The sequence below is a fragment of the Triturus cristatus genome, chromosome 11 (assembly GCF_964204655.1).
Source record: "Triturus cristatus chromosome 11, aTriCri1.1, whole genome shotgun sequence".
In the NCBI taxonomy this organism is placed as follows: domain Eukaryota; kingdom Metazoa; phylum Chordata; class Amphibia; order Caudata; family Salamandridae; genus Triturus; species Triturus cristatus.
Genome location: NC_140594.1, coordinates 284,839,895 through 284,856,206, shown reverse-complemented (window position 1 = coordinate 284,856,206; position 16,312 = coordinate 284,839,895). Strand labels below are relative to the sequence as shown.

At 46.0% G+C, this 16,312-nt stretch overlaps 1 protein-coding gene across 8 annotated transcripts in view; it reads left to right on the top strand.

Moving 5' to 3' along the window:
* Positions 1-16,312, top strand: part of MTMR3 (myotubularin related protein 3) — a 1,575,327-nt gene that overhangs the window by 1,118,363 nt on the left and 440,652 nt on the right. For all 8 annotated transcript variants that reach the window (XM_085633882.1, XM_085633880.1, XM_085633884.1 and 5 more), the window contains one exon: positions 9,868-10,053. In XM_085633882.1, coding sequence (XP_085490008.1) covers positions 9,868-10,053 — 186 coding nt within the window. The remainder of the gene's footprint in view (positions 1-9,867; positions 10,054-16,312) is intronic.

The following is a 16,312-nucleotide window of genomic DNA, read 5'->3' as shown; positions in this document are numbered from 1 at the left end:
GAAAAATGGCTTATCACCAGACATACAGATAAAAAACTGATACGAGATATATACACATTCCTTAACACAGCACATTCACAAACTAAAACAAAAGTGCAGGTGAGATGGGAGAAGGAGTGTGGCAGACAGTTCACACAGAAGGAATGGTCATACCTACAGAAACGGGCAAATACAGCGGAACGGTCTGCCATGGGTAAAGGAACTCTATTACAGATAGCTCACTACTGGTACTACACACCTGAATGCACAGCACATCGGAAAAGGTGAGGAGACTCCAAATGCTGGAGAGGAAGTGGAGACATTGGGACATTGACGCACCTCTTGTGGCAGTGCCCTAAAATACAGACATACTGTCCGGAGATTTTAGATGCTATATATCAAATCTTTGGTACTGAACTCCCCAGGGTTCAGAGCTATGTTCTCCTGGGTCTCTCCAACTCTTTAACATAGCATCTCAGATCCCTGAAAAGTTACGCAATAACGCTGGCTTTATGTGCAGCTAAACAAACCCTGTTGAGAAGATGGGGCACAGATATAATACCGCAGCATATTGACTGGCTTCACAAGATGTGGGATCTATTGGGGATGGAAAAGCTCACAGCGGTAGCAGAAAAACAATTATCACGATTTGATAGGATGTGGGGGCCCTGCACTAATTATCTCAGTTGGGAGTTCAGGGAGCTGACATGCCCGATTTACTTTCGAATACTTCACCTAATACCAGAAGAAACCCCACCCACGGAACAGGCTTCAAATATTTAAGGTCTTGGAAACGGTCTACACCAGCACTATTCAGCAGAGGAGCCCTAGTATCTGGCACCTCATAACACTTATTAGATAGCCTATCCGGTACCCTCCACCCCCGCTTGCCCCTCTTCTTTCTGTGGGGGGGGGGGGGAGGGTTGTTGCAATTCTCATCCTTCTGTCTCACCGGCCATTGGATGTAGGTGAGAGTATTTGTATTGAGCCTCTGATTCTTATATATCTTTTTCTAAAATACGTATTCTAAACAATAAAATGATTCAAACATAAAAATGTGGTTATAAAGTAGAGAAGGTTTCAGAAAACCCTCCATTAAACCCATCAAAGCCAGATGTTCAGTTTGTCTTTAGAGACTTTGACTGCTGTGACTTCAGCTAAGGGGGATTTCCATTCCCTCTGATACAGCTGGGGATAGATCTTATGAAGAGCGAACTTCCTGAATTTTTATTTGCTTATCCATTTGTTTGCTGATTTAGAATCCAGATTGGATCTGAATTCCTTCCTTGGTCCTTTTTTTCGGACTAAAAAAATAACAAATAAATTACCTCCCTTTCTTGAACCCTTTCCACTGCTTTTTCCCCCAGAAGTGTGTTGTTTTTCAGACATTACTCGCTCTGCTGAGATTGAGACAACATTTTGGTCAAAATGTCAGTAGAGGTGACTTGGACTTGACTTAATAGCTGTTTTGCACAGTATTCACCTCACCTGTTTTTGTGATGGTTTGCCACTCGAGAAAATTATTGGCGCTGCTTCCCTCCCACCAGCGAGGCAACACAAGAGGAGGCCACCTGCCTACAGCTTTCCAGCAGCTGCAGGTCGTTTACCTCTTCCTGTCCACCTTTTTTTGTTGAACAGCCTGCCTCTGCCATTGTTGATACTAGTGACTGAAGACTGTGCACCCACCACAGAAAATGACTTCTTATGTAAAACGTGTACTTTTGATTCATACACTCCTCTTTCCTTTTCCAAGTTTACCACTTTAAATTGGTTCATCAAATTGACATATGTGTCAAACAAGGTATGTCCTGAAGCTTAGCTCTGTTTCCCCTGTCCAGCCAGGAACCACAATCATAGTCACAGTATGTCACAACACAACCTAAATTATCCTTTGCACGCCCTCTGGTAGCTTGGCACTGAGCAGTCCGGCTTAACTTAACAGGCAATGTGTAAAGTATTTGCGCAGCACTTCAAACGGTAACACAATGAGACCACCACAAAATACTCCACACCGTTAAAAAATAAAGAGTAATTTCATAAATAAAACAAGACCAAAATGATAAAAATCCAACAAATAGAAGTAGACATATGAATTTTTAAAGCATTAATGTAAGATAGCACCTAGAAGCACTAAGCGCTTACACGAGATTTCTGGTCCTGATGGAGGACTGGAGCTAAGTTCAAAGTACAAGTCGGCCGCAATGCAGCACAGTCTGGATTCAGGGACCCACTTTGGCCCGCTGAATCAAAGTACCTTGATCTGGGATGGGTCATCATTGATGAAGATGCGAGATGCAGCCAAAGCCATGCGTCAGTGTCGAGCCACACAGTGGACAAGATGCGTCGATTTTCTCCTCACAACTATGGCGATGCATCAGTTCAGAGTGCGAGGCACTTGTTTCGGATGCGATGTGCTGCTGCTGCTACCACTGCAGTAGGCGATGGCGTGCGCTGGTTCCAAAGGCGGTGCTCCGGATCCACTCCACACAACGAGAATGTGCTGGTTCCGACTCATGCAAAAGCGAAAATGTGCCTTTCCGAGGAGGCTGCATATGTTCTGTTTGTAGCTGCACTTTATACCCAATTCCAAGAACCCTGAACTGGATTGGCACCACTTGGCAGGGCAAGACTTGCAGCAAGCAAAGTCCTGCTGCTGTATCAGGATGACTTGAAGTCTTTGATGCCCTTCAAACTTAAAACAGGAGGCAAGCCCTTGAAGTCACTCTGGTTCACTGCAGGTCCAGTGTGGGTTCAAGTGATGCAGGTCCAGTTCTTACCAGGCAGGAGACCAGGCAGCAAGGCAAGAATCAAGGAAAGCAACACTCCAGTAGATTGGCATTCCTTCCAGCAGCACAGCGGTTCTTCTTCCTGGAAGAGTGACCACAGGTCCAGAAGTGTAATGAAGTTATGATATCAGAGGTCCAGTACTTGTACCCAGTTGTGCCTTTGAAATGGGGGATACTTCAAAGAAAGCTTTGAAGTGCACAGAGGACCTCCCTTTCTGCCCTGTCTCCAGACTCAATACAGGGGAGGTATGCAAACCATTGTGTGTGGACAATTCACAGCCTATTTAGGTGTAAGTGTGAGGCTGTGCCCAGATCCTCCCTACCATCACCCTGGATGGCCCATCAAGACACACCTAGGTTTCCTTTCTGTGTGACTGCTTAGAGGGAATACACAAAGCCCAGCTGTCACCCAACTGAGACTAAACGGAAAACGAGCAGCAGGTACAAAATAGCTAAAGTATGTAAATGCCAACTTTCTAATAGTGGCATTTGCTAAACTGTAACTTAAAATCCGACTTCACCACAAGTTGTGATTTTAAATTGTTACTCCAGTGACACCAAACTTGAAAAGTCTGTCTCTTCACAATTGTGAATTACACTTAAAAGATGTAATAAGGTGATCCCAATATTATCCTCTCCTACGCTTGCCTCCTACCATTAGAAATATTTTGATACTAAAGATTACATATTCAAATTTTGCCTCACCATGAATTTTAGGTTTTATCATGTGTATATATATATATATATATATATATATATATATATATATATATATATATATATGTTACTATCAAATGATTACATCAACTGTCCGTTAGGGGCGGATTTGTCATCCATTGGCATATATATGAATTGATATTTTTCTGTGCATAGCATCTTCAGTTTTTTAGGTTGAAACTACCAGATTTCCCTTTTAATCTGTCATATTTGAAAAATTGAATCGGAAGAATTAATGATTTTTAATTCACCATGTAAATGTATCTTGTATATGTATTGCATGGGTTTTAAGTAACCAAGCAATTGTTTAAAATGAACTCAAACTAAGGGAGAGATAGGCTGTACATTAGTTAAAAAACTGAATTGAGAGTTTACCTTATGGGTGCTTTATATGTATAAAAAGGGAAGGTTTAGACCTCTTAAGAGGTTTATCTTGCCAGGTTGAAGTGGCAGTGTAAACTGCACATACAGGCTCTGCAATGGCAGGCCTGAGCCATGGTTAGAGAGCTACTTAAGTGGGTGGCACAATGAGTGCAGCTAGTAGCATTTCATTTACAGGCCCAAGGCACATGTATGGCACTTTCTTAGGAATTTATAAGTAAATTAAATATGCCAAATGGGGTTAAGCCAAAGTTACCATGTTCAAGAGAGGGAGCACAATCACTTTAGCACTGGTCAGCCATAGTAAAGTGTGCAGAGTCCTAAAACCGTCAAAAACAAGGTCAGAAAAATGGTAGAAGCAGGCAAAAAAGTTGGGAGAAGACCACTGTAAGGCTGTTTGGTCTACCACTCCCCCAGAGTGCTGCATTTAGGAGGCACACTGAAAGTGGAGCACCTTTTTGTGGAGCTCTTTCAATGCACCTGTCAAGAGCATGATTGTCTCAGCACCCACATTGGTAATACAGCGTGGGCACAGAGGCAAAGTGATTCCCATACTTGCATGGGGCCTTGCCTAATGCAAAGGAGGGAACCCCCTCTCATGATTGCGCTGACCCTACATGTGTACCAGCGCTATCAGTATTACAGTAGGGGTGCATAAGCGTCTGCGGGCCTGTCTGTAATAGGAATGTGCCCCAGGAGCGCACAAAGTAGATGCACATGTCCGTTGCCCCCCTCTCTCGGGTACTTTCTGCAGTACGGCACCTGATGTGTGCAAATACAGGTAGGTGAATAAAAAACCTTCCGGGAGGAGTTCGTGTTGTCTAGCTGTCTTTTATTCTGCTAGTTGTTTCCTTCAATTTTCATTTATGAAAGTACTTTTTTTTAAAATTCATATTGCTATTTTGTAGAGAATTACTCATTTGTTTCTCTTATTTATTAACATACAAACATCAATCATCATCCAGACCAAATGTAGCAGTTCATCATATAGCAAGGTATTCAGTTTCATTATATTACTGTAAAAAAATAACTTCCTAAATTGTCTTCCCCTTCTCACCTCTAAGCAGGTGCTAAAGGAACTCGATCATGTATTCATTTGTTGATGGCTTCAACAGTAAATCATCTAAATTGTTATATTTTCTTCTTCGGATTATTTCCATTTGTGCTAGTCAAACCAGAGTAGAGCTCTTAGTTTTCGGAACCAAATTATCTCCCTATTACAGTCTCCATGAATTTTGCAGCACTAGCAGCCACACTGACAAGAAGTTTGTATTTATCTTTCAGTAGGTTCCAAGACAGCCTCTACATCACCATTTTGTGATTTCAAACATGGGAGGATTATGTAGTTTTTAAGCCCTAACAGTGAGGATCTTTGCAGTTCCCAGTAGTTGCAATTCAGACTCCATTTAGTGGTAAGTAGGTTTCACAAGTATGCGGTTTTATTCCTGGTATAAAGCTCCTGGCTCATCCGGAATTTGGAAACCTAGGATTACTTTGATTTCGGCTGGAACATCCTTCCAAATTGTGGGCAGTTTCGGGCAGTCCCACAATATGAGAATTAAGTGTCCCTAATCATCGCAGCAGTCTTGTGTGTCTAGGAACTTTTTTATTAAGGATGCCAGGTGTTAGATAGCAAAAATTCAGCACTTTAAGTGATGATTACCTATATCGTATAGATTTATTTGCCACAGTGATAGCCCTCCATAAGGCCTTCAAAGTCTGCGCTCGATACCTTGTGTAGAGATTCCCACATTTTCAGGTAACTTTGCGGCTGTCTTGCGAGGTCTGAGAGCAGTAGGACAGACGTTCTCTCCCAATCGGAGGGTCAGGTTCTGCACCCCAACCTTTAGATCGTCCACCTTCATGACTGAGGATTGAGCGGGGGTACTTAAGGCACTTTCCACTTGCCTACAGAGGGGTTGATGTCATGATCTTAGCCAGTCGTACTTCCACCAAGATGGTTAACTCCCAGTGGAGCCATATGTTTGTTGATTGGTGCTCATAAGTCATTGTGGAACCCTTTTTTTTTTTTTTTTAAACCGTTTTTATTGCAGAATCACAGGATAGGCAACGTACATACACAGTGGCCCTGCACCGCAGACACCAGTGCCGTTTCTTTTCTGGGCCATAAGGCACTCATACACAGCTTGTTAGCCCACATCCCAGAGGCCGGGCAGCGATAACATGTGGGCCAGCATCCATAAGTTATGTCAACCTGTACTGTTGTTTGTATCATCATAGGATGTCTATGAGACGCTTTGAGGTTTGTTTCCCCCCCTTCTCCCCCTACCCCCCCCCCCCATCACACCCCTTCCCCAGCTCCTATTCCCCCATCCCCCTCCCTCACCTCCCATCAGTGCCCTCGCCTACGACTGGACCCGGCCTGGGCATGCCGTCTCGGGTGTGTATCAGAATTATAAAACTATCTACTGTGTGTGTGTGGCCGGAATTGCCCGGGGACTATCCCCCAGGTCCGAGGGTCCCTCCTCCTCCCCGACCGCACTGCTGCGCAGGGCCTGCACCATCACCTCCCATGCTGTGGCCGCTTCCAGCGCTTTATCATCGTCCCTGCGGCTCGCCAGGTCATTGTGGAACCCTTACATGCTTGCTTGTTAGAAGTGCTCCAGTTTGCTCTCTTACTAGCCCAGCAGGGCTGTGTGGTGGGCACTGTCGAGGGGTACATTGTGGCCTTGTGTGTATTTCTTTTCCCTCCAGACCAGCTGCCATCTCCTGTTCAAATTCCTTATAAAAGGATTTCTGAAAAGTCTCACAAACCATTTTCCCCTCACTCCTATTGCCATGCCACAGTGGGATTTGCATATGGTTTTTACCTTTTTGATAAATGTTTTTTTTTAGCCTTTCATTTTTGTCAGTTAAGACTGCTGACATTGAAAACAGTTGTTCTAGTTGCTGTTACCTTGACAAAGTGTGCCAGTGAGTTGCAAGCACTGAGCATTCACGTGCCTTACAATTGCATCTTTCCAGACATGTTGTTCCACAAACTAAAATGACTTTACTACCCAAAGTGCTCACAACTTATCATCCGAAGCAATCTTTTACCCATCCCCATTTACCCACATGCCACTCACTACCAAAAAGGAGTAGTGCTACACCAGCTTGACCCCAGAAGGGTTGTCAGTTATTACATCAGCTATACCAAAGAGATCAGATCTAACAACCAGCTTTTTGTGAAGTCCACAAGGCATCAAGACCGGCAAGGCAGTCCAGAAGACGGCCTTGTGCATTAGAATAAACTTGTGTATCAAAATGTGTTACACCCTTGCACAGAAAGAACTCCCATGGTGAATCCAGGCCTATTTCACTGGGTGAAAGTCTTTCACCTCCGCTTTGGCCAGTTCTGTAAATTGTGGCTGAGATTTGTTGGGCAGCTTCCATTCATACCGTCGCCATGCATTAATATCTTTATTTGGTTGTGAGACAAGATGGTCATTTTGTATGCCTGGTGCTCCAGGGTTTCCTTGTCTGAGCATCCTTCAGATCCCGTATAGTGGCTGACTTTCTATATAGTGCACTAAAGAGAAGTACACTGTGTAGATAGTCTAAATGGATCCCCAATTGGGTTACCGAGGCTAAATAAGATAATACTAACGTTCTCTTTTGCGGTAGTGTGGGCAGGCAGTTAAGCTTATCAGAGGGTAGTGCTAATCATTTGTTGTACTAACGGAGGCAATAAATGAGACACACACTCAAAAAATCCAATAGCAAATTAGAAAAATAACACTTCTTTTATATAGTTTGTAAAACCAAGAACTTTGTTAAAAGTAAGTACTGTTTTTGTTAGAAATTTTTACAGGTAAGTAAATTTTTCAAAATTGTGCGGCATTATGCACAATGCAATCCTATGGAAGTAATTGTCATATATGCATAACAGAAAGGACAGTCGTTTTCTGGGGTTCACCTTCTGGGTTCTGCCCGGGTTTAGCCAGGAGCATTGTGCTGGCTAGGCTGGTAGCTGTGCGCTAAGGAGAAGGGGGGCACCTGGAAACAGGCTGCACAGGGGACAAGTCCGAGAGTTCACAAGGGTCTTTTGAGGAAGGGGGCACAGCTGGTTCTTCAGTACCTGGGCCGGGCGACTTGGGTGCAGAGAGGTTTGGTAGACTGGACTGGGTGCGCAAATGTGCTCCTTGTGGTCAGGGACAAACAGCTGGCAGGGGCAAAATCACGACAGCTTGGACATAAATGAAGTGGGTCTCAGTGATGCCGATGTTCCTTGATGGCTACTTGGTCATGGTGCAGGGAGAAACTGCATTGGAAATCTTGCTGTTGGTGTTTGGTTCAGGGCGTCCAGTACCCTGTGGATTGGTGCTGCATGGCTCCGATTGGCCCTGGTGTCTTAACACTCGATGGGGAGATCAAACTGACCTTCCAGAACACAAGTGCCTGCAGCATGGGGCGGGAGCTGCATGGCGATGGTTCATACTCTGCTTGTCGGTGCCTGCGGGCTGCAGGGGAGTAGCTCCTCTACTCCAAGGGAGACTGGAGGCGATTTTCTAAATGCTGGCAGGATACCCAAGGCTGTTGTAGTTCTCCAGTTTGCAGGGTGAGTCCCTGTGTTGCGATAGTAGTGAGCAGGCAGGGTTTCACGCCAAAAGTTCACAGGTCTTCTGCATTTCTCGCCCGGCAGTGACTCTTCTTCATCTTTCTTCTCCTGCTTGATCCGTTGAATCTGAGTTTTTGGGTTCAGGGCTGCCACCTAAATACTACATTTAGGGGCGTTTAGAGGAGTGGCATTAGTAGCCAGTGGCCTACCTACCATTACGGTGTCCACAACCTCTATGTGACCACTTCCTACGGGAAGTGGGCATAATATGACCGTAGAAGGCTAATTCAGTCCAAAACAAGATGAATGAATCTAAAAAGGTGGTGTCCACATCAGCTTGTCCACCTTAGCGGTGGTGCTGGCTTGGTCTTAATCTTACTAATTGTCCCGCCTGTCTTGTCACCAAAAAGTGGGGTCAGGACAGGGGAGCGGCATCTCCACTATCTGGAGAGGCCTGGTTCGCATAACTAAGGCGGCAGTTCCTTTGAAGCTTCCTGCATTGGAATGCAATTCCAAGACACATCCAGGGTCACAGGGACACATTCACTCATGCAGATATGCCCAAACATGGGCATAGTGCACCCTGTCTTAGGGCTGCAAAGCCTGCTGTAGTGGTGACTTACCTATACCATGTAGTGCTTTGCAGGCATAGCACACAGATGTGTGCCATGTGGACTCTTTACTATTCTCTGTGGCGAGACATGAAGGCTACAATTGCAGTTTGCATGAGCTTGGTGAGCTGTCCCTTAGGGTGGCACAAATCGTGCTCCAGCCCTTAGGGACATTTCTTATACCCAATGCCCTAGGTACCAGGGGTACTATTTACGCTGGCACTGGGAACCTGGTTAGCAGGGACCCAGTACACTTTCAGTCAAGGCTGCATCAGATACCAGGCAAAAAGTGGGGGCGGGGTGTAATCATGTCAAAACGGGCACTTTCCGACATCCTTCATCTGGGAGGTAGTGCATTGAAATCTTCAACATGCGAGTCATTTGCAGGTATTTATCCATCAGAAAAAGGTACCTTCTGTTAAAATCATTGGGGTGAATTCTCTAGCTGCAGATTCTTTACTGAAACTGACATTAATGCGCTGTGGTGGGTGCTTTATGGCTCCATTGATGTCACCAAACCATCGCTTCCAGCGCAGACATGGTGTCAAGCGTTACCTACTGGCACGGGAGAGCTTTTTTAACATTTTCGATCCAATCTGGCAATTGGGGATCTTCAGTACGTGAGGAATCTGCAGGTTGATAAGAGCATCCACAGAATATTTTTTACAGGCTGTAAATAACCTTTTCTTATGTATTTCAAGCTGTTGACTTAGTGGTTGTATTGTGGGTGCATTGCTTGTATTGCCATCTCTACTAGTTCTATGAGCTACTGCTTTTGATATAGTATTTCATGACAGATGTGTAATTTGCGTCTTTCTTCTCTCTCCTGCAGGGTTTCCAGGTGTTAGTAGAGATGGAATGGCTGGACTTTGGCCACAAGTTTGCCGATCGGTGTGGCCATGGAGAGACCTCTGATGACCTTAATGAGCGTTGTCCTGTTTTTCTGCAGTGGCTAGACTGTGTCCATCAGCTCCAACGGCAGTTCCCATGCTCATTTGAGTTCAATGAAGCTTTTCTTGTGAGTTTAGACTTTAGAGTATTTTTTTTGACAAATAAGCAACTGTCTGGTTAAAAAAGTTGTTTCGTAAAGATGATTCTACGTCCAAAGAATCCTAAACCGAATGGTTGAGGCATAGTTGAGACTGGACTGGAGGGTGACATGAACTTGATCAACTCCGACGAGGTAAGGTTTCTCATCAGAACGGTCTGTCTAAATATGGGCGTGGCTAGCTAGCCAAAGAAGGCGGACGCGTGATCGCATCGCACCGGCCTGTACAATTATCCTGTGCATTGACCGCATTGGGGGCTTATCTGCACCCTAAAATACACGCACTACTCTGTGCTGTCCTGAACTGCCCAGCCTTTTGTCTGCGGATGGACTCTGAGCTATACGGGGACTCCAAAGTGCTGCAGCAGCTGGGCCTACACCTTGTCCGTGGGCGTGCTGGCGCTGCAAGAACTGGTGAAACGAACACTGAAGGCGGCATCACCTAACTAGAGGTGAGCTACTGACTCTAGTGCACTGAAGGGGGTCCCTCACCTGACCAACCAATACCGTCCAGAGAGCCGACTTGCCGTCTCCAGATGGCCTGAACTGCCTATTGTGCACTACCTGGTATGAAAAAGTGTGGCGCCCAGGAATGGAAAGTCAGACCGTGACTGCGGTCTGCTGAGCTGAACTTCACCTCACTGGCCCATCTCTTCCCCGGAACTGTTGGGCGATCCAGAATCAATCTGAATGGGTGAGCACGCTTTGGGCCCGATGATCTCTGGCCCTACCCAACTTCATCCCTGTCTGGGGGGGGGGTGAGATATCAAAGATAAGACTACAGGGCATAGACCAAAAGTCCCTGAAATCCCACGCTGAGCTGTCTTGCCCCAGATAATTAAGATATGACCACCTATACGTTGCATTCATAGACCTAAAAGCAGTGTTTGACTCAATACCAAGGGAAACCCTATGACAACAAGGGATCCTGCTACAGGTAGTCAAGCTCCATCAAGACAATTTTGCTAAAGTGTGCTGGGGCCCATGGGGGGAATTCACAGAAGCTATCCCTGTCAAGAGAAGGGTGAGACAGGGTTGTGTCTTGGCCCCCACCCTGTTTTTATTATACGTGAATGATCTAGTCCCGTATCAAACAAAAGTGTACCCATGACTCAACAAAATTGAGGAGGCCCATGTATGTGCTTTAATGTTGGTATATGATACAATCCTACTATCACAGACCCCTGGGGGACTACAAACATTACTTGATAGTTTCAGAAACTATTGCAGATTAAAGGGCCTAGAAATTAACCGCCCAAGACTAAGTATATGGTCATCAGACCGCACAAACACCTAAAAATCAAATTGGTCTTAGATACTCCATTAGAGCGTGTAGACAATTTTATTTACCGTGGTCTCACACTTGACTCAAAACTGTCTTGGAAACCGCAGATAAATAACGCTAAAACAATCTTATTTCAAAATATTATGCCTATTGTGAAGAGACAACAAACCACCGAGTCTAAGGCAATCTCCCTGACTTTGGTGCCAGCAGCACTTTATGGGTCCGAACTATGGGGTGGGAAAACCGTAACTCATTAACAGCTGCTGAAAACAAAGCTATGCAGATGCTTATAGTGCTACCCCAAAACACCCCACTGATTCCTTTACCTTATGACATTGGCATCATGAAATTGGAGAATCTAGCAATATTGAGGCCTCTACTTTACTGGGTTAGAATATGGACAACCGAAGAATTACATGTATATAGAGAAGGTTTGAGAGAGCTAATCGATTTGGATGGCAAACTCGCATTCCCTTGGCTCATTCTTGTGCGACACTGGTTTCTTTAGCTGAGCTTGAATAGCTTCTAGGCAAACCCTAGTACATTGACGAAAGATACAAAGAAAGAAATCAAGAATACCGATTGGAATTTTATTTTAAATAGGACTACATTAAATTGTACAGTGGGAAGACTTAACACAACAATTTATATCTTTTAAGCCGATCCCAAGTTTCGAACCATTCTTGGGTGAAATAAAACCCCAGCTAGCCAAAACCCTTTATCTGAAATTCTGATCCTCTCGATTAATTCAACCATAGCCAAGTGGTCATCTCAACAAGCAGCGGGCCAGGATCTACATGCACTCTTGTTTGTCAGAATCAGAGGAAGACATTGCACATCTTTTATTTTTTTGTCCAGCATATGCCATCCCCAGGAGGAAGTGGATAAAGCAATTGTCTCTGGGATTAACGACTAGGAAATATCTGGAGGCTTTAAGAATACTTAAAACAGATAGCTCATGACTTATTGTACCCGGTGTAAGTAGGTTTTTACTCCCAGTGGGTTATCTACGGAAAAAGAGAGGGTTAAAGTTTTAATGTTTCTATATTATTTATGTCCCAGCTTTACTAGAGAGTCACATGTATACTTTTGTATGCTGCAATTGGCCCTAATATCGATGATGATCAATTTTATCTTTTATGAAATGGACACTTTGATTTTAACCAAATTATCTCAACTGTTTAAACATTTTATAAGGTACATGCACTTTACGTAACTCACTTATAAATGTGGATAGTGACGAGAGACCCTTTTAAATATGGAAATTATCCCATGATGGAACTTTATTTAACATCCTACATTGTACATCCAATGTTTCTATCTAAATTGACAGTCTATATAACGTGTGTTTTATTGAAATAGTATTTTTATGAACTTTTATGGTTCTTTGAACTGAAATAAAGATGAAAATGAAATGAGTGGCTGAAGTGGTGAATATCACCTGAGATGTGCGCCAGCAGCTTCAGCCCACGCTGCACACAGCACAGTCATAAGGAAGAACATGAAATGAGTCATCTTGCTTTGGATAGTTTTGTGCAGTTCCTCTCTACAAGATCTATCTTGCTGCAAGGGGAGACCACTCCATTGGAATGTGGAGCAGACTAGGGGGGATTCAGTCATTGTCGTACAGGCCCGCCTCTGTACGCGTGGATGGCGACCCCCGAGGCGAACGCCCCCAACAGCAGCAACACTTTTAGCAAATTTGAGAGTGGTTTTGTGGTCAGCAAAGTTATGAATTTCCCCTCATGTGTAACTCGCAATTTCACTGGGTATAAAAGAACGTATTTTATTCCTGCTTTCTGTAGTAGTTTCATGGTGGGCAGAAAATCCCTCCTGGCGGCCTGGACTGCAACAATAAAATAGGGGTAAAACGACATATCGCTGTTGCGGTATTGCAGTTCCCCTTTCACACGAGCCAGTCAGAGAATCCTGTCACGGTCCTTATAATTCAAGTGTCTTGCGATAATTGGACGGTCTGGAGTGCAGGGAGACAGCCGGGGCGCCGGCGAAAATTGTGCTCGCTCCGCTATGAAGACGCTGACAGGCCGTCCCCAAAGAGCTCCTGCAACATGAATTCGACAAAGTCCTTCATTCTGTCTATGGCCGTGGTTTCCGGGACGCCCACAATGGGGAGGTTGTTGCGCCTAGAGTGCGCTTCGAGGTCCTCGTTTTTGGCTTCAATTACCTCTAGAACTTTGTCCATACAAAGCAACTGTTAATTAGCCTTGGCGCAAGTGCCGTTGTTATCTGAAACACGGGATTTCAGGTGATCCAAGCAGTCCTAGTGCTTGTCCACGCGTTCCTTCATATGGTCCATATGCTGGCCATTAGATCCACTTTAGCATCAATTGTTCGTAGGCTTGCTTTCACATCGACCAACATTGCCTTGAGGTAGTCATCATGGTCTGTACCCTCAACGGGTGGCTCGCTCTCAGTCTCCTGCGATGCCTCCATTTCTGCCAGACGCTTACTCTGAAACTGCAGTTTAGATTGTCGTGCATCCTGCTTTGCCATGATGACGTAGGATTGTCAAGGCTCACTGGGTTAGGGAATTTCCGGGTCTGGGGGGCCAATCCAGAATAGCAGGGCCAAACAGCCACCCCCAAGTGCCCAGTTACCCAGAGTGTCCACCCGCTCAGAGCCGTGAGGCCTAAGCAGTTCACAGCCCCACAGTGGTCCTGGAGCAAGGGGCCAGGAAGGAGTCCAGCGCACCAGTGGGGGGGACAACACAACAATCAGGCCGCGCTCCCTGGGCTGTGTCCCTAGAGCGCTACCAGGAGGAGTGTCAGAGGTCAGCCTCCGAGGCACGGGATTCAAGCTGCACCTCCCCAGGGAGACTTAGGGGGGTGCAGCAGCTGTTCACTCGACTGCTCTGTCCATTCACCTTATGGGCTGCCACCAGGCCAGCACTATCCTAAGCTTCCGCAATTCATTGGTGTCCCAAGCGCAAAGACCCATCCGGCGTCAGGCCGCGCATCCACTATCAGCCTCGGTCAGTCACTGCGCCCAACGACTCAAGGGTTGCGGCTGACCATCAGCACCGGGTGCCTGCTGGTCTCTCGTTTCTGCTCCTGGGCCAAGGGGTCGTGATGGGCCCGCTTCTCGCTCGTGGTCCAAGGTGGAGCGACTAGGCCGCAAAATGTCAGATGACAAGTCTCCGCAGCCGATCACCACAGCGCTTCACTGCTTAACATAGAAGGTTCCAAGCTGTATATAGTTGTTGAACTACGTTTCGGGAGCAAACGGGCAGTCGACCTGGCAGGATCGTGCTGAATTCTGCTTCAGTCTGCAGAGCCCCTCTATCGAGCGGCCATTTTGCTGTCCAGCTTGGCTCCGCCCTTGACTTACTATTGACTTTGATGGCAGCCTTGACCTTTCCCCCGGTAAGCACACCATAAGTGGGCCAGAGCAGATGCACGAGTATCGGACTGCATTTACCAGCACCCTACCACTTGACCCCTCCTAGGAGTCTAGTAGAGCCTCGCCTATGACTCTATTTACTGGTTACGGTAAGATTGGGTGGCCAGCCATTGCTGATTTTCCCTGGGGATTGGGAATTTGATATTGGCGCACCGATTATTGTTGGTCTTTTTTGGTGCCTTGGTTGGCGGGGACGGTGTGGATCTGGAGCTGACTCGGAAGCGACTGGGTGACAGTAATGGCAATCTTATCTGTAGGAAGCCCAGACGACCCTCATTGGTTTACAGGTCTTAAATTAATAATGCCAAATGCCCTCTTCTGTGCTAGTGTGGACGAGCAGTGTAATCTTATCAGAGGGTAGTGTTTATGCACTTGAACGCACACAGAGTCAGTAGATGAGACCCACACTCTAGAAGAAACCCAAGACCAATTTTGAAAAATAACAAGTATTTTTATATTTGTCAACACCAAGAACTTTGTAAATGGGTAAGTACTTTTTCGTAATAGCAATTTTAGCAGGTAAGTAAAACACTCCCTTAAATGTGCTTTTATGCGGTAATGCTTTCCTATGGGAAAAATCATATACTGCATACAGTTGTTTGCAAACAGTTCTCAGGGGCCCCCTTTAAGACTTATGGTGATAGAGGGCCAAGTTCCGAAGGACCACCAGCAGTTTCTTACCTGTTCTGGAGTGTCTGGGTGCAGAGGTGGTGGACGAGTTGGTAGACTTGTGCACTACACTGTAGGCAAAGAGGGGGGCCACCTAAAATGAGGCTGCTGAGGGGAACTTGGGGACAAGTCCTAGAGCTCCCAATTGGGGGGGGCTCGGGTTTGTGGGGGTCCTGGGAGCAGGGGAGCACCATTGGTTGTCGAGGAGCTCGGGTGCAGATTGTTTTGGCTGGCTGATGCCTGTGCGTCAAAGGCACCCACAGATCTTAGTTAGACCTGCAAAGCGGGACAACACAGGACAGATGGGCCACTCTCGGTGCTGGCCTATGCGATACTCATCAGCTACTTGGTCTTTGCAGCATTGGAGTCAGGATTGGACTCAGAAAAGCTTTGGTTGCTGCAAGGGGTCTGATACCCCTGGTATTGGTGCAGGGCTGCTCCTGTTGGTCCTGGCGTATTCTCCCTTAATGGGGAGAAGGATCCGACCTCTTCGAACATGGTGACCTCTTCTTGGGCGGCTACTGCGTCAGTGGACCCGGTGAGCATCAGATCTGCGAACCGGATTTTGTGGTCAGTGCCTGCAGGCTGCAGGGAAGTAGCTCCTCCACTTCAAGGGAGATGTTGATGGCTTGGTGAAGTGCTGGAGGCCCTCCGAGACTTTTGGAGGATGCACAGCTGCAGGACGAGTCAGGTTGTTGCAATTGTTGGGACAGGAGCGGTAGGCAAGCAGGGTTTGATGCCAAAGTCCACCAGCAGACCACAGTTCTCACTTATTCGGCTCTTCTTTGTCCTCTTTGTTTTGTCAGCCGAATCGAAGTTCCTGGTGTCAGGGAGCCATCTAAATACTTAATTTAG